Here is a 28,000-nt window from a genome sequence, read left to right as displayed (position 1 = left end):
AAGTAAAGAGAAAAGGAGAGGAAGAGGAATTGACAGCACAGAGCAGAACTGCCACACAATCAGTAACTCAAGCGGTGCCTGACCCCGAGACTACTGTGATTTGGAGGAATCAGAGGGGTGAAAATATGGGACTTTGCAGGAAGAGAAAAGCTTTCATGGAGGAGAAGGACGCTGTTTTTCTGAGGAGAAAGATCACCCTTACTCGGGCCATTGCATTGGCTGTAGGCACCATGGTGGGCAGTGGGATCTTTATTTCTCCTAAAGGGGTATTGCAAAACTCAGGCAATGTAGGGGTCTCATTACTTGTATGGCTCGCTTGTGGGATTCTGTCTCTGTTTGGTGAGTTGTGCAGCTTTCATTTTTTTTAAAAAAAAAAACCTTGTTGATTTTTACATACTGAGAAACTCAAAATATTAGAAGATAGCTAGATGATAGTAGATAGATAGATAGATAGATAGATAGATAGATAGATAGATAGATAGATAGATAGATGTTACATAGATGATAGATAAGATGATAGATAGATATAGTTGATAAATAATGATATAGTTGATAAATAATGATAGATACAGATGATAGATGATAGATAATGATAGATATAGAAGAGATAGATAGATAGATAGATAGATAGATAGATAGATAGATAGATAGATAGATAGATAGATAGATAGATAGATAATCTTTATAATATATCTGATGATAGCAATATCCAAGCAAGGACTTGGCAGAGTGAACTCCTAAAAGGGGGGGGGGCTCCAGTGGGAAGAGGGAGAATCTAATATTTGAACTAATGTGGAATATGTGGCTTTTGCTGGCTTACAATGATCACTTTGTGCCAGTGAAACAGCAGGGAGCCATTATGGACCACAGGGCTGTAAGAAACTATTGCTAGTAGAATGGGGAAACAAAATGCATGCATGTCTACCACGGAAATCTGGGCCTGCTTGTTCCCCTCGGTGATAGCCTTCTACTGCCCTACAGAATAGCTTCTTTTCTTCTCAATCCATCAGTTCCATATTAAACATGGGGGTTAAAAAGAAAAAGAAAAAAATGAGAAAGAACAGTGTGTATGCCAGATATTTCCCCTCTATCCCATGCTAATTCTCCCAAATGAACATTCCTGTCTCTACCACCCGCCCACCCACCCTGAGTTTGCCTATCATGTGTTGGAGACTTAATGTGTTTTGGATGGCACAGACTAAGAGGCTCACTCCCTTCAGATGGGCACTGTATGCCTTGTTCCCTGAAGTTCCATTTGCATATGAAGTTTCTCTTTTCTTTGGCTCAAAACAACTCCCTCTTTTTCACATCTATATGCCTCAGGGGTATACGCTGTTTATTATTGCCAAAGAAAGTGGATGAAAGTGGGCAGCAGTTTTTTAAATGTTTGCATTTACTGGTTTATATGTCTGGTGTAAATTTAGCAGCCCTTCTATCTTTAAATAGAGTTAAAATGCACTTTATTACAGGGAAAAAGAGGCTATGTGTATTCAGATGCTAAGGTTTGATGAGCCAGGCCCCTGATCCCCATTTATGTGGTTCTTCATTTTAAAAATCACATATTGCTAGGTATCCCTTTAAATAAAAGGACATGCTCCAATAGAAGCTTATCCTGTGAAAAGTAAAGCAGATGGTCATCCTACATCTGTTGGTAAGTCAGACTGGCAGTCTGGTGTAGCCCTCTAAAATTGCCCACAGTACACCTGGCATAGCATTGCTTCACAGTACTGTATAACATTTCACAAGGAGCTCAAAGGAATAAAGAAGAGGTCCCCAACCTTTTGGCACCAGGAACCGCTTCTGTGGAGAGAGGTTTTTCCATGGACTGGAGAGTGCATGGTTTTGTGTGCTGCCTGCATCCCATGGATGGGGCTTTGCTAGTTTGTGCGGACCGGTTGCTGGCATGCCACGGCCTGGTACTGGTCCACAGACCGGTGGTTGGGGACCCTTGGTAGTCCTCGACTTACAACCACAGTTGAGCCCAACATTTCTGTTTCTATGCAAGACAGTTTGTGAGTTTTCCCCCATTTTATGATCTTTCTTACTACAGTTATTAAGTGAATCACTGCAGTTATTAAATCAGCAAGACAGCAGTTAAGGGAATCTAGTTTCCCATTGACTTTGCTTGTCAGAAGGCCTCAAAAGGGATCACATGACCCCAGGACATTGCAACCGTCATAAATATGAACCAGTTGCCAAGTATCTGAATTTTGACCACGTGACCATGGGGATGCCGCAACGGTCATAAGTGTGACAAACAGTCATAAGTCACTTTGTTCAGTGCTATTATAACTTTGGCTGGTCACTAAACAAATAGTTGTAAGTCAAGGACTGCCTGCAAGGCATGTGGACTACACCATGTCCTACCCAAATCTTGTAATTCTGGCAGCTACAAAATATATACTCTGGGATCTACTCACAGCTTTCAAATGAGGTATTTTCTGCCTTAAAAGGATGCAGAAACACTGATGGAAGAATAGGAGATGGCCTTTAATACTATAACTCATTTATTGAGGTTTCTTTGAATCCTGGTTGTATTTTTAATACCTGTTTTGCCATAATGTAATGTATTCTTTTTATGGTGGTTTAAGCTTTTGAGTGGCTAGGGAACAATAGTAAAAGAGACTAAAACATTATTTTAAATAAAATGACTGAGCTGGAGAAATCCAGGTAAAAATCCCCCTCTCTCCCAAGCAATCTTGTGTCATTCATTGTGTTTTAATTACAACTACTTTATAGCTGTGATGCACAGATAAATGTTTGCACCATTTGAAGTGCATCCAAGTCCTTGGAGGAAAAATATATTCACAGTGATAATAAGTACTGCATCTTTCTAGAAATGAATTTCACGTCATGGTGTTCAGTTAGTTATTCACTTGGGTGAAAATTACTGTCCAACTTTTTCTGGTCCAAGGGTCACTCTTGCTCTTTTAATAGTTTACCGGTGAATCATTTCCAAAACTGGGATACTGATAAATTCAAACAACCAAATAAATAAAATAAAAACTGAGGGACTATCTCAGAGCCAAAATACCCTCTGAATTTGATTTCATTTACTTTTAAACATAACAAATTATTAATGATAACACCCCAGTTGTTTTACATCTCTCTGTGTTATGTTAAAAAGTACATCTAATAATAGTTTTAATACAAAGGTATCCCTAGTTTAAAATGTGGCAGGGGTGAACAAGATGAGATGTTAGGATCAAATATGCCTCAATATGGCCCCAAATGTCCATATTACATGTGCAGAAAGATCCATTGAGTTTAATGGAGCTTAGTCCCAGGACAATGGACATGACTTATACCTCAATTTTTTGATTGATTTCCAGGTGCTCTGACCTATGCAGATATTGGAACATGTATTACAAAGTCAGGCGGGCATTATATTTATCTTTTAGAGACACTTGGACCATTGCCAGCTTTCCTCCGATTGTGGGCTGAATTTATTATGATACGGTAAGGATAGCTTTTCTTTGCCTTCCTTGTCTGAAAAGGAAGGAATGCCAGATGATGGGAAGATTTATTGGGAGCTTTGTCTCTTTAAATCTCTCAATGGGGCATGTTCCAGCTGTGTTTTTAAAGGCAGACAGCTGGTGAATGGAGCACCACTGAGATCTAACAAATGTTTGGAAGGGGGGAGGGGGGAAAGCATCTAAGAATGACAGGGAACAGTGGGGAAGAACGAAGAATGGAAGCAATAATAGACAAAGCTCTAGGGAGACTCCAGATCAAAAACAATCCCAAACCAAAGACTTATTCCTTTCAGTCATAAGATGGATGGTTTTCTTCATTTCTTACGGTGCAGATACCACTGCCTGGCTTGCAATAAACTAAAGGCTTGCCTCTCTGACTCTATAAAAATCAATTTGGGATTGATTGGATGACATTGTCCTCTCCCACCAAGCCAGATCATTCTTCAGTCAACTGAATTGTCTTCCAGGGAACATCTCAGAGCTATAGACTTGAGAGAGATCCCTGCAATTGATGGATGGCAAATCTTGCATCAATAGAGTAGATCCATTCCTATTGCAGGCCAACACAATGATTATGCAAGAATCCTACCCTCACCATGATCAGAACATCCAGATTATTTCCTTTCAACAGAGTCCACAGAGTATGGCAAAAAAACCCAAGATGGCAGTTGTGATGTGGCATCAAAACTTTAGCTTTTTTTATATGTGATGTATATGTAGCTATAATCCCAGAGTCATCTTGATTCTTTTGACCACATCTTATGGACAATCCTGCTCCTTTTCTTTTTGTTATTATATTATCATAAAGGTCATAAGTCAGAAAAATGAGAAGAGGATAGCACAAAATAATAGTTTTGTAAAAAACTATTATTAATATGTTATGCTTTGTAACATTGTACTAATGATTTAGTGTGTTGGCTGAAACTAAGGACTTGGACTTTGTATTTAGTTAGTTATGTGATTTATCTACTGACTGCTAGGCTCTAGGTAGCTTATAGAATTCACAATATTTAAACATTAAATGATATAGTATATTTAATTTATATATTAAGAACAATAAAAATAATTAAAACCAGAAGTGGCTTATTCCACAAATTATAACTGAACTAAACCATGACGTAATGCAAGGTGTGAACAAAATCCACCATTTTGATTAAATGATAAACTTGGGTATGCCAGACATGAAAAATAGACATTTCTCAGACTTGAGTTCTCCTCATGTTCTATCCAATCTTCCAGAGGAATATTTCTGAAAGCAGTCACTATTTTCACTTTTAATTTCATTTCACTTGTAGATTTTTTTCATAATGGAAAACCCACAAGCCCTCAAAACCAACAAAAAAGCAAAAGATTTGTACAGTATCTCATATTCTGGCTTTTATATTCCAGCCCTGCAAATGTAGCTGTGGTGTCTTTGGCATTTGGTCGATACCTCATTGAGCCTTTCTTTGCTTCTTGTCATGTCCCTCCTCTGGCTGTGAAACTGATCACTATGGCAGGAATTAGTGAGTATCAGTGAATGCATGATCGAAGTATTTGTAGTTTATTATCAATAAACAGGTATTTACTGCAGTCTTTAGTATCAATGTTTTTTAAGTATCTTTGCTCTGAAGTAAGATAAACAACTGGAAGTCACTTATTGCACAACAAATCTGATCAAATCTATGAAGCTACCTGTATAGGAATAGTTGATGAACACAGAATCCAAAACTTGCTAAGCTGATGTCTCACTTTCTATTTCTTACATTTAATCAGGGCAGAGCAGAGTCAAAATCCTGTAACAATGATTAGTACATACTTAGCTCATTTATTTTGACTATGGGTTAACACACATGATAAACAATGATATGGTTTGTTTGGTTTTAGTTTAGTATATAGTGTGAACACAGGCTTTGGCAATTTGTAAACCAGGTTTTCTATTTCATGTTTTATCTGTATCCAGTTGGTTTGTTCAACTATTGTTTAGCATGATTTGTGAACTCAGGATTTTTCTCAATCCTCAGGATTTTTCACAACCCTAGTTGTGGGAGGGAGAATTGTGGTTTTTCCAGATATACATAATCTTTTTTTTCTTTTTATTGTTTTCTTCTCTTTTAAAGTACAAGCTGCCTATTATACTCTGGAATCAGGATGCCTCTAAATATAATAAAAGAAATATAAATCCCTTTGTTAATAGAAATATCTTATCATTTTTCCAGATATCAATAAGCTCATGCATATGCTTAAAACTGTGCAGTCTCTCAAATACCCAAAATTGTCTTATTATTTTCTTTTTTTATTAGTTTATAGTATAAAATACAAAAATACAAAAACAAATAGGAAAAATAGGGGAGGGAAAAGGGAAGGGAAAGTACAGAAAAGAGCGGAAAAATAAAGAAAAGGTGTTGACTTCCAACTCCCTTTGGTGCAGTAAACTAAGATAGTAACATCAAACCACAACTTTTTTTTTCAAAACACTTTTTATTAGTTTTCCATTTTACACCAACACAGCTTAAGAACCCACGTGAATACGTTGTGGTCCATTTTTTAAAAAACAAACAATAACATAGTAAATATATACCCATTATTTCTTAAAAATTCCCTCTCTATCTATATAGAATATTATAATCAGATTAGTACATTTTCATTGAGTTCATTCATTACTATGTCTAACCATCGTCTACATTAATCAAAAAAAATCTTTAATCTATAAAAACCTGTATTTCTTCTCACATTTAACTTAAGCTTAGTGAACTCCATTTATTTAAAGACATTATAATCAAATCAATATCTAAAACCAATTCATTCACTAATATAACATTTCATCCAAATCATATAATTAAAAATAGACTAACATTCTCTATCTATTTATATTGTTATAGACTCATTAAAACCTTTCTAAAACAAATTTTCATTGAATATATCATTCTATATAAATTTCATTAATCAATAAAAGTTTACAAATTCATTATCCATCCCAAAGATCCTGTATCATGCTTTCTTAATTTTACAAATATTTAATCTTGAACTAACATATTCATTTACTATTCAGGTGCCCCAAGTGTGAACTCCAAAAGTAAATTCTTCTCTTTCTCACCAATCTTCTATTGTTTTTCATTATTTCTCCAAATCTCCAATAATTAATTCCATCATTTCCCATATTTCAGTTCTTTTCTCATTATACCATCTCTAATATCAAAAACATATAAAGCCCTTTTAACAAAGTCCAAGTCCAAATTAATCCAAATTGCTATAAGACCATTACCACATTACTATAATCAGATTTAATATTTATATCTTATTCTGGGTTTCTTTCTAATACAAACAGGTTTCCATAATCGGGCCTCCGCCTGCCACACTATACACTCAAAAAAAAAAAAAGCTCCCATTGTAAATTTTGTTAAGTTAATATAAAAGTTATAGTTAGTCTGAATGGCTCGTGGCAGAACATCATTTCCCCTTTCTTTTAACATTGAATAAATTTCACTTAAAGTCCCTTCTTTTATGTCGTCCTCTTTGATCACATGTTTCTCTTCTTCCCATAATTTTTCCTCTCTCTCAAGTTCAAATGGCGTCTGCAGATCAACTTGTCTTTCTGAAGTGAGATCATCTAGTTCCTTATCATAAGTTCTTTGTCCATTAATGTCAAATCTTTTTTCCAAAATCAATTGATTGTCCAACTGTGAATTTACTTCTTCTACCTCAGTAAGCAAGGTATAAGCCTCTTGTATATAAACTGATGTTTCACTTAGTCTTTGTCTTTTTCCTTGTCGATACCAAGAAATCTCTTTTAAACAAGCAATTATCTCATCCGTATTTTCCAAAATTTTAGCCAGAATATACTTGTAAAAGTCTACACTGGTTTCCTCCATCTTTATTATCTTTCAAGTCTTTATCCTTTTAGAGGAGGCTATATTTAAAAAGCGATCACAATATCCATCTCCTCCCAGTTTCCTCGCCTTTTTCCTTTGTACAACATGAAAGCCTTTCCAGCGAAGAAAAGATAGCAAGTACAATTAATAAGTTTATCAAAAGGTGTCGCCCAGAAAGTAATCAGATGTTCAGTCCATCTAGACACCATAAAGGTACAAGCAAACAATATGCTCCAAATATTATAAAAAACTTTCTTGAGGCTCTCAATATCCAAAAATAAAATCAGTCATTAAAACAAAAATAAGTTTAATCCTTTGTGCTTCTCTTCCTCCATTTAACAAGCCGCTTCATCAAAAAAGGGAGTAATTCCAAGAGAAAAAAAAAAACTTTTCACAGGCATAAAGAAAGTAGAGGTAAAAGGAAAGTCTCACCGAGTTCTCCATGGTGGGTCCATTTGCTTAGCTGATCTTGTGGCTTGTGGTTGGCACAGCTAAATGATCGGCCATTTTACTGGCCGATCTTTACCCTGTCGGCCCAAAGGAGATACTCGGTGCACAGAGGACGCCACCGCTCCTCTGCAACTGCCGAGAAGCCTCCTCAATGGTAGACGCTCCTCCAAAGCATCTTTTCGACCCTCTCAGTGGTCTACCGGCAGGGGAAACTCGATCGGCAAAGGGACGACTCCCTTTGCTTAACTGCACCACTGCAAACTGGAACCAGAAGCCAAACTACAACTTTTTATATAGTGGTAAAATTAGTCATTTCTATATCAACAAAACTATCTCATTGGTAAAACCCAAAATCAAAGTTTCATTTTTTCCCACCTCAAGCACAAAGTCCAGATGTGGTTTCCAAGTAGTTAAAAAAAAGTCCTTATATTTTTTGCTTTTATCAAAACAGTCAATTTAGCCATTTCTGCTAACTCCATCAGCTTTTGCAGCCATTGTGGGAATCAAAGTATCCTTCCATTTTTGTCCATAAAGTAATCTTGTTGCCATCAACATGTTGTTGTTGTTGTTAATTGCGAAGTCGTGTTCGACCCATCGCGACCCCATGGACAACGTTCCTCCAGGTCTTCCTGTCCTCTACCATCTTCTGGAGTCCATTTAAATTCACACCTACTGCTTCAGTGACTCCATCCAGCCATCTCATTCTCTGTCGTCCCCTTCTTCTATTGCCCTCAATCTTTCCCAGCATTAGGCTCTTCTCCAGTGAATCCTTCCTTCTCATTAGGTGGCCAAAGTACTTGAGTTTCAACTTCAGGATCTGGCCTTCTAAAGAGCAGTCGGGGTTGATCTCTTCTAGGACTGACCGGTTTGAACGCCTTGCAGTCCAAGGGACTCGCAGGAGTCTTCTCCAGCACCATAGTTCAAAGGCCTCAATTCTTTGGCGCTCAGCCTTTCTTATGGTCCAACTTTCACAGCCATACATTGCAACTGGGAAAACCATGGCCTGGACTATATGCACTTTTGTTGGCAGGGTGATGTCTCTGCTTTTTAGAATGCTGTCTAGATTTGTCATAGCTTTCCTCCCCAGGAGCAAGCGTCTTTTAATTTCTTGGCTGCAGTCCCCATCTGAGGTGATCTTGGAGCCCAGAAAAATAAAATCTGTCACTACCTCCATTTCTTCCCCATCTATTTGCCAGGAATTGAGAGGGCCGGATACCATGATTTTGGTTTTCTTAATGTTGAGTTTCAAGCCAACTTTTGCACTCTCCTTCTTCACCCGCATCAAGAGGCTCTTTAGTTCCTCTTCACTTTCTGCCACTAGAGTGGTATCATCTGCATATCTTAGGTTGTTGATACTTCTCCCGGCAATCTTAATTCCAACTTTTGATTCATCTAGCCCTGCCTTTCTCATGATGTGTTCTGCATATAAGTTAAATAGGCAGGGCAACAGTATACAGCCTTGCCGGACTCCTTTTCTAATTTTGAACCAATCAGTGGTTCCGTGTTCGGTTCTCACTGTTGCTTCTTGACCCGCATATAGGTTTCTCAAGAGACAAATGAGATGGTCTGGTACTCCCATCTCTTTAAGAACTTGCCACAATTTGTTGTGATCCACACAATCAAAGGCTTTTGCATAGTCAATGAAGCAGAAGTAGATATTTTTCTGGAACTCCCTAGCTTTCTCCATGATCCAGCGTATGTTGGCAATTTGATCTCTAGTTCCTCTGCCTCTTTGAAATCCTGCCTGTACTTCTGGTAGTTCTCGATCCACATACTGCTGGAGTCTAGCTTGTAGGATTTTAAGCATAACTTTACTAGCATGTGAAATGAGTGCAATGGTGCGATAGTTTAACATTCTTTGGCATTGCCTTTCTTTGGAATTGGAATGTAAACTGACCTTTTCCAATCCTGTGGCCACTGTTGAGTTTTCCAAATTTGCTGGCAAATTGAGTGTAGCACTTTTACTGCATCGTCTTTTAAGATTTTGAATAGCTCAGCTGGAATACTGTCACCTCCACTAGCTTTGTTGTTGCTCAGATTTTCTAAGGCCCATTTCACTTCACATTCTAGGATGTCTGGTTCGAGGTCAATGACCATCTCATTGTGGTTATCTGGGATGTTAAGCTCATTCTTGTATAGTTCTTCTGTGTAGTTTTGCCATCTCTTCTTAATCTCTTCTGCCTCTGTTAGGTCTCTGCCATTTTGGTCCTTTATCATGCCCATCTTTGCATGAAATGTTCCCTTCATATCTCCAATTTTCTTGAAGAGATCTCTTCATTTTTGTCCATAAAGTAATCTTGTTGCCATCAACATATATAACATCAAAGTTCCAATTTTTTTCCAAGTCTTTTTCCATTAAACCCAAAAGAAAAGTTTCTGGTTTTATCTTAATATTCACTTTAAGAATCTTCTGTATTAGAATATGAATCCTACTCCAATATTTCTTTGCAACTGTCTTACAATTTTCTTAAACTTGTTCCATCCGCACACATAGCTGGGTATATTTAAATCACACACTAGAACCAAATTTACCCAGCAATTACATTTTGTTTTGCCCCAGTGTTGGAACCCTATTTAAATTATAAACCAACATTTCTATGATTATGTGAGCCATGGTGGTGCAGTTGTTGGAATGCAGTATTGCACGCTAACTGGGCCCACATCCTGGAGTTCGATCCTAACAGGGCTTGAGATTAACTCAGCCTTCCATCCTTCTGTGGTCGGTAACATGAGACCCCAGATTGTTGGGGGTAATATGCTGACTTTGCAAACTGCCCAGAGAGTGCTGTAAAGCACTATGGGGTGGTAAATAGATCTAAAGGCTATTGTTATTATTACTTGTGAAATCTTCAACATCATTTTTACTATCTTTTTTTTCTTGCTTCCCCAAAGCCCTTTCCAAACTCTCCCTCAGTTCCCTTCTCCATTTATCCCCCACTTCTCACCCTCCCAACCCATATGAACAGAAGCTCCCTGAGAATTAAATCCTCTAATTGTTCTAGGATAGAGGACAGCTATTCTTTTTTTATATATATATAATATTTTTTTATTTTTCCAAACTCTCCCCCATACATATACCGTGATATTTATCAGATGTTAACATACATTCTTTTTACATTCATATATAAGATACTTTTAATAAAATGAAATAAATTCATACACATGACTTTTGGTGTTGCTCGCCCATTTCCCCTTTCACTGTATCCACACTCCTTCTTCTCTACCTTCTTTCTCCCTTTCTTCTCTTCCCTACCTCCCTCTTCTTCCTCTAGAGGACAGCTATAGAAAGGAAATAAATAAGATAAAATAAAAGAATGGAAAAGAATTATATAGAAGTTAATATCAAGTAGGGAAATTAGAGCTCAGAATAGAGGACAGCTATTCTGAACTCTAATTTCCCCTACTTGATATTAACTTCTATATAATTCTTTTCCATTCTTTTATTTTATCTTATTTATTTCCTTTCTATTTCCAGTCTTATGACACAATACTGAACATTTTATAACTACCAGCTATCCTGTAAGTCCCTAATGCCAGTAATTCCTTTTATCCTATTTTTTTCTTTAAAAGATATATCAGTTCTTTAAGCATCATCTCTGTTAATTCTTCACACATTCTTTATAAAATAATCTTGTTAAAATTCTATTCGTCTCTGGAAGCATAGAAACAGTCACTCTTTCTTGTGGTTGAACTAAAACTCTCTTGAAAGGAACCTCCATTTACACGTTATTCCATTTTTTTTATAGTTCTTCTGTTAAAGATTTGAAGGCTTTTCTTCTTTGTAACATGGCCAGATTATAATATTTGGAGATAAAATATACAGTTAATCAGTCTTTTCTACATGTTCTCTAATTCCAAAATCATTTCTTTTATTCTGATCCTGGGTATCGGTTTAATGTCTGTAATTATCTTTTTGAACTCTTTCAGTATCAAACACACTTTTTTAAAAGGCAACAGAAGTCTGGGCAAATTCTGAAACTTGAGAAGAAAATTATTTTCACTGAATTCATTAGTAACATATTGACTGACATCTGTTGGATCATATTAGCTGACTTCCCACATTCCACCTAATATTTGTTCAGTTGCTTAATTAGTTTTCATATCAAATCAGTTTAAAGTTTCATCCTCAACAGTGATTAATTTTTGTGCACTCCATCAGAACATCCTTCCCCATGAAATCTTCATTACTAGAGTGGAGTGCCAGTACAGCTACATTTGAATCATTCATGTAAGCTTCTGCCTTTTGCAAATTATTTTTGTTAGTTATCTTTGTTACTACTAATATTACCAATCAGCTGGGTAGTAGACAAATGCAAACAGTGAAAAATATTGGAAAAGCTGGCTTGGTAACAACAACCAGTTCAACACACCGTCTTCTCCAGCGACTAGCCGCTCCTCACCTTCACCACCAAGATAATCCTAAATTGATATTTGCTCCTCCAAAGAAAGTTAGACAGTTAGACAATCAGTAATCCCCGATTGAAGCAAACCATGGCTTAGTCAATGTGTGAATAAGAAAGTTATTTGAATTCAGCTTCTTCCTGTGCTCAGCTTAAACCCCACTATTTTGTGGAACAGACAGCATATGTATAAGCACCTTGATGGATCAGTATATTCAGTGAGTGGGTGATGTGAAGAAAGTCATGTTAACTCTCTGGAATGTAGCTGTTTATTCAAAGCAGATTAAAGCCACCTCTTTGCATAAATCTATCAAAAAACATTGGAAGCAGCAGCATATTTTTGTTATGTATAGCTAGCTATTATTTTCATTAGTGTTTTTCCCCAAAAACTAAATAAAAAAGAGTTTCAAGCAATCTGATTAATGTTTAGTTATTTCTTTAATTATTTAGGTCTTTCTATGTTATTTCGCATTTCTTATTCTATCATATTGACTCAGTGTGCATTTTTCCTATTAATTAGCCTAATATAATAGTTTAAAAGATTTTACCTGCATAATTTTTAAGGTAAATTACTTGCAGTGAGGCAATCTCTCTTGCTTTCAGGATTACGGAATGTTCCTATCCAAACTGATTGTTATCACTTTATATAATAATAATAATAGTAGTAGTAGTAGTAGTAGTAGTAGTAGTAGTAGTAGTAGTAGTAGTAGTAATAGTAGTAGTAGTAAAGTTGGAAGGGACCTTGAAGATCATCTAGTCCAACCCCCTGCTCGGGCAGGAAACCCTATACCATTTCGGACAAATGGCTGTCCAGTCTCTTCTTAAAAACCTCCAGTGTTGGAGTAATCACCGCTTCTGGAGGCAGGTTGTTCCACTGGTTAATTGTCAGGAAGTTTCTCCTTAGTTCTAGGTTGCTTCTCTCCTTGCTTAGTTTCCACCTGTTGCTTCTTGTCTGCCTTCAGGTGCCTTGGAAAATAGCTTGACTCCCTCTTCTTTGGGGCAGCCCCTGAGATATTGGAACACTGCTATCATGTCCCCCCTCGTCCTTCTCCTCGTTAAACTAGCCATACCCAATTCTGTTCCTCATATGTTTTAGCCTCCAGTCCCCTAATCATCTTTGTTGCTCTTCTCTGTACTCTTTCTAGAGTCTCAGCATCTTTTTTACATCGCGGTGACCAAAACTGGATGGTCATTTAGTTTTGCAAATATGATATAGGAAAGCCCAGTGCTTTTTTTGTAAAAAAAAAAAAAAAAAAGTGCCAGAACTCACACACGTCATACAACCCGCCTTGCCTACCCTACAAGGTTCCATCCCAAAAAGGTGCCGGAACTCCGTTCTGGGCATTCTATGAAAAAAAAAAACCCTGGGAAAGCCCTAACTGAAAGCATAATTAAATCAGCTTATGGAGCTCTGATCATTTTTTTTCTTTCTCTCTCTCTCCTTCTCTCCCAATTCAGCCTTAGCCGTAGCCCGGAATTGTTGGAGTGTGAGTTGGGCTGCCAAAGTACAGACGGGGCTCACTGTTCTGAAGATGATCACTGTGGGTCTAATTATTGTTCCTGGGCTCTTGGCTCTTGGAAATGGTAAGACTAAACAAAAATACCATGCGGAATGGGATGACATGGAGCACCAGAAGTGGAGGATGCCAAAATTAACAAAAGAAAAAGCAAGGGGATATTGGCATTGGAAAGATAAAGACCATAGGAAAGAGAGATAGAAGACACCAGGGACTGACCACTCTCAGACACACTTGAATGTTTGCTCTTTGATCCTTTATTTGAAGGGTTATCTTATCCAAGTCAGACTTAATTTGTTAGTCTAAAGCAGCAGCTCCCAACCTTTTGGGCACCAGGGACAGATTCCATGGAGAGAGTTTTTTTTTCCATGGATCGGAGGGAGCAGTGTTTTTGTGTGCTGCCTGCATGCCACAGATGGACCTTTACTTGTTTACGTGGATTGGTTTCTGGCATCCATGGACTGGTACCAGTCTAGGGACCGGGGATTGGGGACCTCTGGTCTAAGCTGCCAGGAACCTTTCTGTTACTCTTAAAGATTCATGCATACATTGAAATTATGTAGTTTCAGCTAGCTCAGCATTTCCCACCTGTTCTTTTCCAGAGATATACCTCTATAGTCCCCACAAAACTATATTATTAGATTCCAGCTTTTAGTTTCTACTACCATGGTCACTGTTAAGGGAACTGGAATTGTGCAACAACTCAAGTAAATTTAGTCTCAATGAAGCTGTCAAAGCAGTACCCATGGAAATCAAGGATCCTTCACACGTGCTTCTGAGATTCCACCAGCAATTCTTCCTCCCTTTTCCTGTTTCCTATTCTGGGTATTTTCCACTCAGAGTCATCTCAAACTGCAAGATGAGCAGCAAATAAATATGATGATAGTAGTAATAATAACAGAAAGTTCTCCTATTGTTTAATTTCCTTGCCAGACACTGATGTTGATATTTCCTCTCTCTCTCTCTCTCTCTCTCTCTCTCTCCCTCCCTCCCTCCCTCCCTCCCTCCCTCCCTCCCTCCCTCCCTCTCTCTCTCTCTCTCTCTCTCTCTCTCTCTCTCTCTCTCTTCCATTTACTCTAAAAGCAGATTGAAATATTGTCATGCCAACAACTTCATTTCTTGCAGGGGTGTCCATAGATATGGTTAAAAAAAAAGTCAAAATGATGGCTGCAATGATGAGACTGAACCTTCAGTACAACACAATAATAATAATAGTAAATGTGCAGGACTTTGCATCATCACAGCTGCCATCTGGTTTTTTTTAACAATCATATTTTGTGGATACCCCGATATCTTCAGAAGGCCTATGGGATAAGGAGAAGGCAAACAATAATACAGAATAAGAATATTTCTTTGGGTTTTTTAAAAGAAGAGTGCTATTGATTTAGGTAGCCCTTACACTCCAGGAATCTTAGATCTTAGATTTTTACCTGGTTTTCTTGTTCAGGTGATACCAAAGCTTATATTAGAAAGATGCTAATTATGAGGTAGTCCTCAACCTACCTTATAATTTAATGACCATCCAAAATTACAACACTGAAAAAAATGACTTATGACCATTTTTCTCACTTATGACCATTGCAGCATCCCCATGGTGACATGATCAAAATTCAGACACTTGGCAACTGACTCATACTTATGACGGTTGCAGCATCCCAGGGTCATGTGATCCCTGTGTGCAACCATCTGACAAGCAAAGCCAGTAACAACAGTGCTACTAATTTAACAACTGCAGCGATTCACTTAATAACTATGGCAAGAAAGATCATTAAATGGGGCAAAATTCACTTAACAAATGTCTCACTTAGCAACAGAAATGCTGGGCTCAGTTGTGGGCATAAGTCGAAGACTATCTGTATTGTTTGTTACAAGAAAGAGGGAAAAATGTCTTATTTTTTGCTAGGTCATAATGAACATTTCCAGAATAGTTTTGACACAAGTTCCTTAACACTTGAAAAGCTGCCTCTTGCTTTTTATTCCGGGATGTTTGCTTATGGAGGATGGTAAGTTTCTAGATTATGAACTTTTTAACTTTTTTCCTTTTCTAAATGGTAGAAGGGACATTGATGTGCTCCCAAAGTTGTAACTATTTTTTTTAAATATATCTATTTGGAAATCATTACATTTAATCAACTTTCAATCAAATTTATAGCAGGGTATAAATATGTTAAGACATATGATTGGTTTGCTTTTATTTATTTTTAAATTATGTATGTTGACATTCCAAAGAGAATTTTCCTGGGATTTGAGTTTAGCATATGGTATGAGCAAACACTATTAGTTGTATAGTAGGCATTATGAGTTCATGCAACTTATCAGCTCAAGCAATAGTTGGGCAATGGATTAGTAACCTTAATGTTCTCAATTGCAGTATGTCTGCTATTTTTCCCTAAATGTATTACAAACATTAAAAAAAAAGCCCTGATATGCTGCCTTTTTAAGGTTGATAGTCTGTCTGAATGAACTGTGAATTCCATTTCTAAAGACAGAAACCTTACTTTAAATTATAAAGGAATTTTGTAATTGGCTTGCTGCTGATTATGTGGTTAGGCATTAGACAAAAAGTATGGCTCTCCTTTAAGATGAAATGCAAATTCTCGACTAGAATAACCTATTTGGCACGAAGTGGATCAGAGCATATTTTGACTCTTTTATTTGTTTGCTTGTTTCAGGTTCTATATAAACTTTGTAACTGAAGAGATTGTAAATCCTAAAAAGTAAGTGTGCAGGAATAATCAGCCATTTTGCATGTATTATTGTTATAATATGTGACATCTAGAGGGTGTTCTTGCCAAGGAAATTCAGAAGCTATGGATGATACAAACTACAGTCTCAACCAAGGAGAGAACTAAACAATTAAAGAGGGAAGAAGAAGATTAGACGACCCAGAAGTTTGCCGGACAACTGAGAAATCCAGGGAGGAATTTGAAATGTTGTAGATGAGTAAAACTGAGTAGTTAGCACTTGTTCAAATACAGGAATATGTTATATCTTTATATAATATATTGGATTTATATATATAATATGGAGTGGATTTATATGTCATGCTAATCCAAAAATGCTTGTATTTACATATTCATGACGGGGGGGGGGGGCTTGCTACAGTTCCACTCCCAATGCTCTTTTGAAAAATGTTGCTATTCTGAGGTCAGGAAGCAGAGTGCTCCAGACAGGACAAACTCCCAGGTTAAAATCTGAACTCAAAACAAGGAGCTGGATGACAAAGAACTGTCAAGTCCAGTTCAACTCTAGCACATCCATCTGGTTTTCTTGCCCCTTTTACCAAAGGACTAGGATGAACCCAAAGGAGTTGAACACTAGGTGCTATCTAACAAAATGAAATTCAATTGTGAAAAAAGTAAGGGTCTACATTTAGGCAAGAAAAACCAAATGTACAGGTATAGTACTATAGGGGGTACCTTGCTCAATAGTAGTAACTGTGAGAGGGACCTCGGAGTCCTAATGGACAATCACTTAAATGAGCCAGCAGTGTGCTGCAGCTGCCAAAAAAGCCAGCACAGTGCTAGGCTGCATTAACAGAGGGATAGAATCAAGATCACGTGAAGTATTAATACCACTTTACAATGCCTTGGTAAGGCCACACTTGGAATACTGCATCCAGTTTTGGTCACCATGATTAAAAAAGATGTTGAGACTCTAGAAAGAGTACAGAGAAGAGCAACGAAGATGATTAGGGGACTGGAGGCTAAAACATATAAGGAACGGTTGCTGGAACTGGGTATGTCTAGTTCAGGGCTTTTCAACCTTTTCACTGATTGTACCACTTTTAGGATATGGCAATATTCGAGTACCACCTAGCAAGGTGTCAAAAACTTGATGACAAAAAAAAAACTGTTCAAAGTTGCAATTGCACTGAAATGCCTTATGACCATTTTTCACACTTATGACCATTGCAGCATGCCCAGGATCATGTGATTTATATTTGGATGCTTGGCAACTGATTCATATTTATGATGGTCACAGTGTCCCAGGATCATGTGATCCCCTTTTACAACCTTTTGACAAGCAAAGTCAATGGCAGGGCTACTGGTGACTAAATGCTAAGGCGGGACTTCCCTCCCTCCTTCCTTCCCTGCCTCCCTCTTTCTCATGCCCACCTCCTTCTGAAGGAAGAATTTGAACCCCCCCCCCCATTTTCTCTCTTCCATATATTCATCAAACAAGGAAAAGCCTCCAGAGGCAGAAAATACAAACTGCTGAGTGAACTAGCTTAAAAAGGCACATTCCCTTTTAAGAATTAGCTACTGGCTAGAAAGGAAAGTTAAGGAGTACAGCCGGCATTTAAGGAAGCTGGCTAAGGCAGCCTCCCCAAATGGCTCCATTCATAAGTAAAGGAATGCTACAGGCAAAATCCATTCAGGAGAAAAATACGTCAAAATCCCTTGCAACAAAACTTACAGCTAACAATAGCAGAGCAATAGAAGCTAACAGGAGACATCAGCCATCAGCCAAATAGAAATTGCCAAACACTCCTGAAGAACACAAAGCCCACATTGCACAAATCCCAGAACTTCAAAGTCACAAAAGCACATAAGAATCCTTCCACTCTCCATCTCCATCCGTGCCTCACCTCCAGCCATTGCTGTCTTTTTTTATTCCTCTTGGAGGGAGACTCCTCCCCCACTGCATTTCTTGCCCGTTTGCTGCTGCCAGCACAGATGGCTGCCACAGCAGTTGTAGATCGGCTCATGGCCAGCCTGCTTGATCTCCTCTCCCCCCATCCTCCTCCTCCTCCTCCTTCTTCTCAGTGCAGCTAGAGCTGACTCCACCTCCTCCCAAGGCTGCTGCTTTCCCCCCCCCACTGCTTCCTTTTATAGCCTCTCCTGTCTCCACCCCCCTCCTCCTCCTTTCTCATGAGGGAGGGTGAGCCAGAAGTGAACCTGGGCCCTTTGCCTCACCCCAGCAACTCTGCAGCTCCAGAGGACTCTCTCACAGTAAGTCCTTGCCTGCACTGGCTCTTTCCCTCCCCCACTGCACTTGGCTAGGCAGGGCTGTGTACCACCTGCCACTCGTTAATGTACCACAAGTGGTACGGGTACCACCAGTTGAAAAGCCCTAGTCTAGTTTAATGAAGAGAAAGATGAGGGCAGACATGATAGCAGTGTTCCAATATCTCAGGGGCTGCCATAAAGAAGAGGGAGTCAAGCTATTCTCCAAAGCACCAAAAGGCAGGACAAGAAGCAACGGATGGAAACTAATCAAGGAGAGAAGCAACCTAGAACTAAGGAGAAACATCCTGACAGTTAGAACAATTAACCAGTGGAACAACCTGCCTCCAGAAACGGTGAATGCTCCAACACTGGAAGTTTTTAAGAAGAGACTGGACAGCCATTTGTCTGAAATGGTATAGGGTTTCCTGCCTGAGCAGCGGGTTGGACTAGATGACCTCCAAGGTCCCTTCCAACTTTTTATTATTGTTGTTGTTGTTGTTGTTGTTATCATCAGAGTTGTTATTAAAGCTTAATTGAAATAGTCCTGACAAAGCCCATGCCTAACAGCTCCTATGTCTTGTTTGGGCTCAGTTCAAATCTGCAACCAATCTATCAAGTTTACCTGCTAACTTTGTTTAGTACTACAACCAAGAGCCAGTGCTATCTAGAACTATCTTAGAGTGTCATCTATTAACTTCTTCTATCAAAGATCTCCTTCTTCTTCCTGGAGTTCTGATTGTGAAGACTCCATTATTCTTTGTCACTTCAGCAGCTCCTCTGAGTAAACCCATATTTTCAGGTTTTATTTATATCTTCACTATAACAAAGTGATTATTTGGATCCTGGACTGTCTTTATGTCAGATTCACAGAGAGGTGTGGTTTACTATAACTGAACTTGACCATTGTTTAATCTGATGTCATTTTTCATCTTGTACTTAACAGCCTTTCCTGTCTGCATCACCAAAATTGCCTTAATTAAAGGGCTGTTCCAGTGGAGGCAGCCAGAAAAATAAAAGCACTTATTTGGGGGGCATCAGGAAGAAAAGGCAAAAATAATAGATTATGTTAACTGGTTTGCTTGCTTTCTAGTTCTGTACAGCTAAAGCTGTAGTTTAGTGTAGCCTACATAAAGTTTATGCTATTACAGTAAACATAATACATGTGAAATTATGCTGCCAAAAAGGTTGAACATTTTTGATGATTCCAAATCTATTGTTTATGTAACATGCTTCACAGTTCAATGCTCTCACTCTTCATGTTTATCATCTACATGAGGCCACTGGGTAAGGTCATCTGTTGGAATCCAGAATAACAATAACAGAGTTGGAAGGGACTTTGAAGGTCTTCTAGTCCAACCCCCTGCTCAAGTGGGAAACCGTACAATATACCATTCCAGACAAAAGGTTCTTAATCTTTTAAAATCTCTTCTTAAAAACCTCCAGTGTTGGAGCACCCACAACTTCTGACGGCAAGTTGTTCCTCATTCTGTCAGGAAATTTCTCCTTAACTCTAGGTTGCTTCTCTCCTTGATTAGTTTCCATCCATTGCTTCTTGTCCTGCCTTCAGGTGCTTTGGAGAATCCATCAATCCCCTCTTCTTTATGACAGCCCTTTGAATATTGGAACATTGCTATCATGTCATCCCTTTTTTCTTCTTTTCATTCAACTAGGTATACCCAATTCCTGCAACCATTCTTCATATGTTTTAGCCTCCGGTCCCCTAGTCATCTTTGTTGCTCTTGTCTGCACTCTTTCCAGAATGACATCATCAATATCCAGTATCATTAGCATACCTAACTATAAATCTAACCCCAGTGCCAGCCAGGAAATTCTATCAAGGTTTTACCCCAATGCATGGAGGGTTGTGGGTTTGGATGGGGAGGAACATTTAAGCTCAAGTCTGATTGGCTGTGGATGTTTGGACCTCCTGTATCTGGAGTGGTTCCATTTTTAGTCCTAAATGGGACTGCACTTCCCTTTTCAGGACTGGTGTGCAATTTCGGGGGGGGGTGTATCTCTTACTCACAGACCCTGCTCAAGCAGCAGATAGGAGCTCTACCTTTGATGGCTTTTACACAAATTCATGCAATACACCAATTGTTCCCATACCAAAACTGTCACAACTCATAAGTTAGTCATCTTGTGGTTGGACTGTTGCAACCCACTTTATATGGGATATCTTTGAAGACTACTAGGAAGCTGTAGCAAATCCAGATTGCAGAGGCACAATTACAACCAAGCCTCAACCTGCCCATGTAACACCTCTGCTCTGTGCTTTGCACCTGTTGGCAGTAGACGTGTAGAAGCAATTCTGGTTATATGCAGCTTAAATAATGGTTACCATGTATAAAGCCTACCATGGCATACGGACTGGTTAATCTGATGCTAGACGTAGCCAAAAGATAGCATACAAATATTGCTAGACTCTATTAAAATTAAGCTTTTTTTCAGGAACATTCCTCGGGCAGTCATCGTTTCCTTAACTGTTGTTACAGTCAGCTACATCCTTACTAATGTATCTTACTATGCTGTCTTGACACCGCAAGAAATTCTCAGTTCAGATGCAGTAGCTGTGGTGAGTATACTTTGCTCATTATTTGCAATTCTTTAAGTGCTGTTAGTAAAATCAGGAGTAAGAAGACTTATTGGAAAAAAATCAGGTTTAATATAAAAAATAACAAATTGAATGCCCAAAGTAGACACCTGTTTCATGGACCGTGAAACAAGCACATAAAGGATTCAGTAAAAACTGCGTTGTGTGCCTAAAAATAATAAAAATCAAATATATTAGTGAATATATTGGTTCTTGTGGAATCAAATTCAGGACCCAAAACAACAACAACAAAAAATCAAAACTCACTGCAGTGTTTATTAGACGGTACATCCTGGAGGGCTTTTCTCCAAATTGTGGAAGACACATTCAGCAGACAAAGAAATACACTCATAAGGAGGGGAAAGGAGGGGAAAATGATATAAGCATATGCATGCATAAGTAATACATATTCATAACTAATAATGAATAGATTTAAAGCTACTTTCTGCCCTCCTGCAGTTTACAGAGAACAATAGTCTGAGTGAAAAAATTTGCATCCTGAGGTTCAGGGGTTCTAATGGGAATGTTTTTATAAAAACTTACAATAGACTGCTGTGAGCTAGAAGTTGCAAGGTCACATTCTTTATGTCTCAGTTTGTCTATTATATAGTCCATTCATCTGAAAATTGATTTCCCCTATACTATTCAAAGTAAAGTAATAATACAGCTATTTCTTTAGTTGTCAAAATGATGGACATGCATATCTTTGATATTTTAACTGTAAGCCTTTGAAAATGTCTTAAATTTCTATCACTTTACTACTCTGCAAAACATCTAGATATTGCTCCAAAACAAAAGTACAGGTATTCTGTAAGAAATACTATAAGGCTCCATTAAATGAACAATTAACAGCAAACTCATCAAGCAGGTAAAATTCTTTAAATATCTAGGTCTCTATTTTCAATGTTCTCTTGCTGATCTACTCAAACAACAGAACTTCTAGTAAAAGTCTCCAAAGTGTCTCTTGTGATTAAAATATGCAGGTCAATTTGGCAACAATTATCTCTTAGCAGCTATTAAACTATTTAAAGCTAAAGTTCTGGTTTTGATACTATATGGTATTCAGTTGTATATTTATAAGGAAGCTTCTAATTTAGAAGCAATCCAATCAAAATTCTTGAAAAGCTTACAAGTTTATTCCATTTCCCATCCCCTGACACAATTAGAATTAGGCTGCATTTCCCTTGGAGCTTGATTAAGATTTTTTTCTTAAATTTTGGTTGAAGCAAATCTACTGGGGAACTTCCTTAGTTTATTTCATCTTGCTTGATAAATTCTCTTAAAATATAAAACGGCAAATTAATGACAATTTGGCATGTTGTGGTCTTAATTTGTCTATAGACTTGCTTTGGAACTTGATAAAATCTGGCTGAATTAAAATAGAGCAATTGGGATCTAGACATCCAAAATGCCAGAGCCAAAGTCTCCATCCCTTTCATAGCATAAATATTCCTCCTCTCCAGTCTATCCATACATATTTCTATCACATCTTATAGTAATATCAAGATAGTTCCTTTTAGGGCAACAACTGGTAGATATATAAATGTCCCATATGAAAGTTGAATTTGTTTCTGTTCAGACTCAGACATATCCATTGTCGACCCAAAGGTAATCATGTTAATACTTCCAATTGTTAATGACTCTTAATTGCCCATTGTAACCAGAAGGCACTTATCCTTCTGGTTGACCACTCTTCAGAAATCTCTAAGGCCCTGCAAAATTCTTGTCAATATATATAGCTATTTAAAACTTCCCTCATGCTATCAATTGTTAGGTGCTAACTGCTTTAGGATTTTCTTGCAATTTTAAATTTTACTTTTACAATTATTGTAGTGTTCTGGTCTTTTGATTGTATTTGATCTTGGACCATAAATAATTTTCAACCAATGGATACTTCATTTATGATTTGTTATTGTTTTCCATTTTATTGAATTAATTACATGATTATTATGTGAATAACTGTAAACTAGACCTTAGTTACTAAAACTGAGGCAGTGGATAAATTATACCATTTTTTAAAAAAATATATCAATAAAATAAATAAAAATACATTCGGAGAGGTCCATTAACAGATTTTTTTATAAAAGTTAATAAAATGAACATTATATTTGTCTTGCCTTTTATTATTGTGCTCGTTCTCTTGAAAGATACCTACAGAAAAAAAATATGTAAAATAAAAGAGTGATAATTTCTTCTTTTAAATGATATACAAATATGTAAAAGGAAGGGAAAAATAAAGATTCCTTAATTTTTTCCTAGAGTTTCACTGATAAAGTTTTCAAGAACATTTCCTCTGCAATTCTAATCCTTGTAGCTCTCTCATGTTTTGGTGCTTTAAATGGAGGAATCTTTGCTGCATCCAGGTAAAGTCCTGAAAGCATTTTGAGTAAATTGGATTCTGACTCTGTTTCCTGATCTATCAAGATAATAAAAAGATATAAAAATAAATAAATAAAAAGTGTCACTGATATATACAAGAGGTATAACATTAAATATACATTTTTGTTCCTTTTTTTCAAATAGGGAAACTTCTAAATCCTAATAAATTATAGGAAAAACAAGCAAACACAATAAATCCTTAATATAAATAAAACACTTGTGTATATATCTATATTCTTTAAAGAGATGAGATGGCTATAAAAAAGAACAATATGAATTATGTAAAGTTCTGATACAGTTTAAAGAAAAAAAATGATTTAGCATTAAACACATTATAGTTCTTGTACTATAAGTTTTTAAAAACGCAGTAAACAGATACATAACATAAGTTTACACGTGCCACAAGCCAGAGATGGTTCCAACAATATATGATTTTCTGGGGGAAAAAACAATTTTAAAAAAACCCACTAATATTGCAATGGGCATTTTAACAATCTTGCATTATTCTAACTTTCAAGAAGCAAAATATAATTCAATCATTAGACTTATGTAGGATACTATGGAGTTTTTTAAACCATGGTGTGATGAACAAGTAATATTAGTACATAACTAAGACCATAATAAGCTATGGTTTAAAAACGACCAAATTAATTTTCGTGACTTCACTGTAACCAATACTACAAAACATTGGCTCTACTTAAACGCTATCTTTATTATGCAGGATGTTGTTTGCAGCTGCACGAGAAGGACAGTGGCCAGTTCTCTTTTCAATGATACACCTGGAAAGACACACTCCTGTCCCAGCTTTAATATTAATGGTATGAGCTTAAATTTCGGAATTCTATTTCCCTGTTCTTAAATGAAGGAATTAAGAATTTGAGAATGAAGTCTACATGTAATTCTTTTTTTTTTATAAGAATCCTGTTATAATCACAGATGTTTCATTTTTCTAAAAAATTCCCAAGAAAAAAGCTCTTCGGCTAAAATTTGGTACAGGTTCTTATAACTGATATTCCCATCACTTAGATAATTCAATTTAGAATTTGTGCTTAGCAAGTAATCCAAACTATATTGGTTTCTCTGACCTGACCTATAATCAGGTCTAAATATCTGTATTGAAAGAAAATTGTTGCTACTGTTCACTTTTATTGAATAAAAGGAACAAAAAGAAATATTTATATGTTCTGTTGGCTTTCTTTCTTGACCCAGTTACCTTTGGTCTACTTGATGGTATCCATTGGTGACCTTTATGGACTTTTGAACTTCTACAGCTTCTCCCGCTGGTTCTTCCTAGGACTTACCACACTGGGGTACATGATACATTGCTTCCAACATCCAACAATAGTGAGACCTTTTAAGGTAGGATCAATATCAAATTAGAAACCAGAATATTGCTTCTACTTTTCTGGAAGAAAAACATTGACACAGGAACATAGGAAGATACGGGGGGGGGAGAATAAAACACTGATTCGGTTAAGACATAATGCAAACAAATTGTTTTTTGTCCAATACTATTTCTAGTAAATCAGTGTTGTATCTTTATTCATGTCCATCCACATTCATTCATAATTATTTATTCTCTCCTTTCTTTCTGGAGTGAAGTACAGAAGGAAAGATCCCTAAATCTTGACTGTGGTTTGCTAATGAAATATTTAAAACATTTAATCAGGATTAAATATAACAGTCATAATTACAAACAGTGTAATTGTGCATTGTCAACAGAAACATCAATTTATGTTCTCATTTCAATTCCCATGTTCTCTGGAAATCAAACCAAAAGTAAACCAAGGATTCATAAAACCACACAAAAAAGAAAATCCTGCATGGCACATGAATAATTTATTGGCCCTTTGATTGGCAAGATTATATAAATATATTTTGATTGTTCTTCCATGTGTTATAAACATTATAGTTGCTTGTGTGTTCTTCCATGTGTTGTAAACATTATAGTTGCTTGCATGTTTAAAGATGGCCTGTTGATTACCTTCTGACTCGTTCCTTTAGGTGCCTCTGTTCTTCCCACTGGTATTCACAGTAGCCTGTTTCTTCATTGTGGGGACATCGCTATATTCAGATCCTGTAAACACCAGTATTGGATGCGCTTTAACTTTATCTGGCTTACCCGTCTACTATCTGGTGGTTCAGAAAACTAGAATACCAGGCTGCTGTACATCAAAGTTCAGTAAGTATAGCCAGGAGTACTACTATACTGGGGAGGTACCAGGTCACATGCTCACTACTCTGGCTACTTCATTGTCTAGCTTTTACCTCCCTACTCCGTACAATTCTGTCCATGTGCTTCTTTGCACTGACTTCACCACTTCTTGGGCAGTATAGGGAAAGAAACATAGGATCAGATTACTTATAGAACAGGCTTCACCCTATCTCATCAGCCAGCCTCAATCAACCAGGCTACAGACCCCATCAGTCAAATACTGGGGGGTCTAGGAAGAGAGCCTTCTCTGCCACCGCCCCCACATTGTGGAACCTCCTGCCCTCAGAGGTGAAGAAAGCCCCCAATCTCTTGGCCTTCCACAAAGGGTCGAATCTTGGTTCTGAATCCTTGTGGGGGGGTCACAGAGGACCATTCAACTGTGTGGCTGACTAGTCCCATGAGAGCCCCTCCTTGTAATAACCAATGTTAAATCTTAGGATTTTTATCTTTTGATGTTTATCATTAATATATAATTTAAATTTTTTAAATCCTAATTAAATTGTAATGTTAATTTTTATACATTGTTTTATCAATTATATTCATTTTAACAGAGCATAGAGCCCCACTTTAAGGGAAATGGGCATTTTAAATATGTATTATAAATAAATAAACATATAGAACAGCAAAAGACATCAGAAATAGATATGCTAACGCTATACTGCTTAACATATTTTAAAAACTTTTGGGAAATGGGAACCTCTTTGCCCCCTTCTCAGACCTTTTACTGAATGTTTATCTTATTTGCCCACTAGTAGCAAAATGAGCAATAGATGTAGCAATAACCCACACACCCCAGGATAGACCAGATAACCTGTAAAGCCAAGCAAAGTTTCACTAGTCTTCATAAGCTAAGATTGTGTAGACCAGGGTGGGGAATGATGGCCCCTTTATGACTTGTGGTACTGAAATTCAAATAAGCCATAAGCAGCTAACTGCATTAAAATGTAATTGCAAAAAGACAGTATCAAGCAAAATAGGAATGTATTCACAGGGAAATATATGGTTCAAGATAGCTATAGCTCATAAAAACATATGTCTTTTAATAAAATGTGCTAGCATGAGAAGATTCCACCAAGCCAATATTTGAAGCAATCTAATTATTTTTTTTAAATAAAGAACATCAGATGATAGCTCTCTCAAAGACATTTTTTTATTGTTTCCTCTTTGGAACTATTTAGACTCCATGATAATGAAGCTACAGATCCTGATGAAGGTGACTCCTCAGGAAGTCCAGATGTATTGAAGGAGCTGTGTATTGGAGTAAGGAAAACAATATTTAGACTGCAAGGAACCTGCAAACTCTTGACACTACTACTGTAAGGAATATACCTCCAAGCCATTTTAAAGCAAGCAGCAAGAGATACAATATGTGAGAATCCCTTTCCATGAGTTACCTCATGTTTCATTTTGTCTTTCAAAGGTATAAGACTGATCTTCTTTTGCCCAGAAGCTTGAACAAGCAGTTTATAAGGAATAAAAATAAATCAAAACTCTTTATGAAAAACCCATCAGCAATATCTGCAGAACCTTAAGCAAGTCTTAGTTCTGTATACAGTATATAGTAAACATAAGATTCTTGTCCAATACAGCACTTCCTTCTTATGACAACAATAAGGAATCTATTGTCATAGGAAATGTGGGTCTTGCTCGCCCTAAAAATGTTCAAGCTTGCACAAAAGTATAGTAATAATTAGTTAAAAAATGAAAATTCAGTTCACAAAATAGAGGTTGAAAATGTTTTAAGGTTAAAATTTCCACATCCAAAATATTCCAACTTCAAAACTATTCCCAACCTTATCAGAAATGGTCTGCCATTGGAACTGCTCTGACTCTACTAAAAAAGAAGAAAAAAACACAGTATAAGCTGTTCTGCCTTCCATTTTCAAAGCCAGAACATTTTGTTAAGATTGGAATACTTCTGGTGAGACTGATGTTTCTAAAATCTGACAATTTAAATCTTGAAATGATCTGCACACTGCTAATACGAAGACATATCCCAAGTAAATATTCTACACATACGGTATGGCCCTAAAGATTTAGGACAAGTGTTGCAATGATTTGTATTTGTAAGTAATTTTTATAATGGAGGTAATCAGATTTTTTAATTCCTTGACAATAATAAATTATGAATAACTATCTGTCCATTCTACTGTAAATAATTGCTTAT

General features: G+C 37.1%; 1 protein-coding gene across 1 annotated transcript; it reads left to right on the top strand.

Moving 5' to 3' along the window:
• The first annotated feature begins 1 nt into the window (after position 1).
• On the top strand, positions 2-27,971 carry LOC120316483 (cystine/glutamate transporter-like). Its single transcript, XM_039362169.1, has 12 exons — positions 2-339; positions 3,333-3,459; positions 4,866-4,981; positions 13,636-13,761; positions 15,598-15,697; positions 16,367-16,411; positions 21,098-21,221; positions 23,499-23,602; positions 24,340-24,436; positions 24,828-24,977; positions 25,623-25,800; positions 27,012-27,971. Exons 1-12 carry the CDS (start codon positions 126-128, stop codon positions 27,074-27,076), a joined length of 1,446 nt encoding a protein of 481 aa, XP_039218103.1. The 5' UTR covers positions 2-125; the 3' UTR covers positions 27,077-27,971.
• Positions 27,972-28,000: the final 29 nt, after the last annotated feature.

Source organism: Crotalus tigris, unplaced genomic scaffold (assembly GCF_016545835.1).
Source record: "Crotalus tigris isolate CLP2741 ecotype Arizona unplaced genomic scaffold, ASM1654583v1 scf7180000017588.1960692, whole genome shotgun sequence".
In the NCBI taxonomy this organism is placed as follows: Eukaryota; Metazoa; Chordata; class Lepidosauria; order Squamata; family Viperidae; genus Crotalus; species Crotalus tigris.
The sequence above is the reverse complement of the archived record's forward strand: the minus strand, read 5'-3'. Positions and strand labels throughout refer to the sequence as shown.

Coding starts and splice junctions, on each gene's coding strand:
- LOC120316483 (XM_039362169.1), top strand. CDS start 126: ATGGGACTTTGCAGGAAGAGAAAAGCTTTCATGGAGGAGAAGGACGCT. Junction 13,762..15,597: donor GCTCTTGGCTCTTGGAAATG/GTAAGACTAAAC, acceptor ATTTTTTGCTAG/GTCATAATGAACATTTCCAG. Junction 15,698..16,366: donor ATGTTTGCTTATGGAGGATG/GTAAGTTTCTAG, acceptor TGCTTGTTTCAG/GTTCTATATAAACTTTGTAA.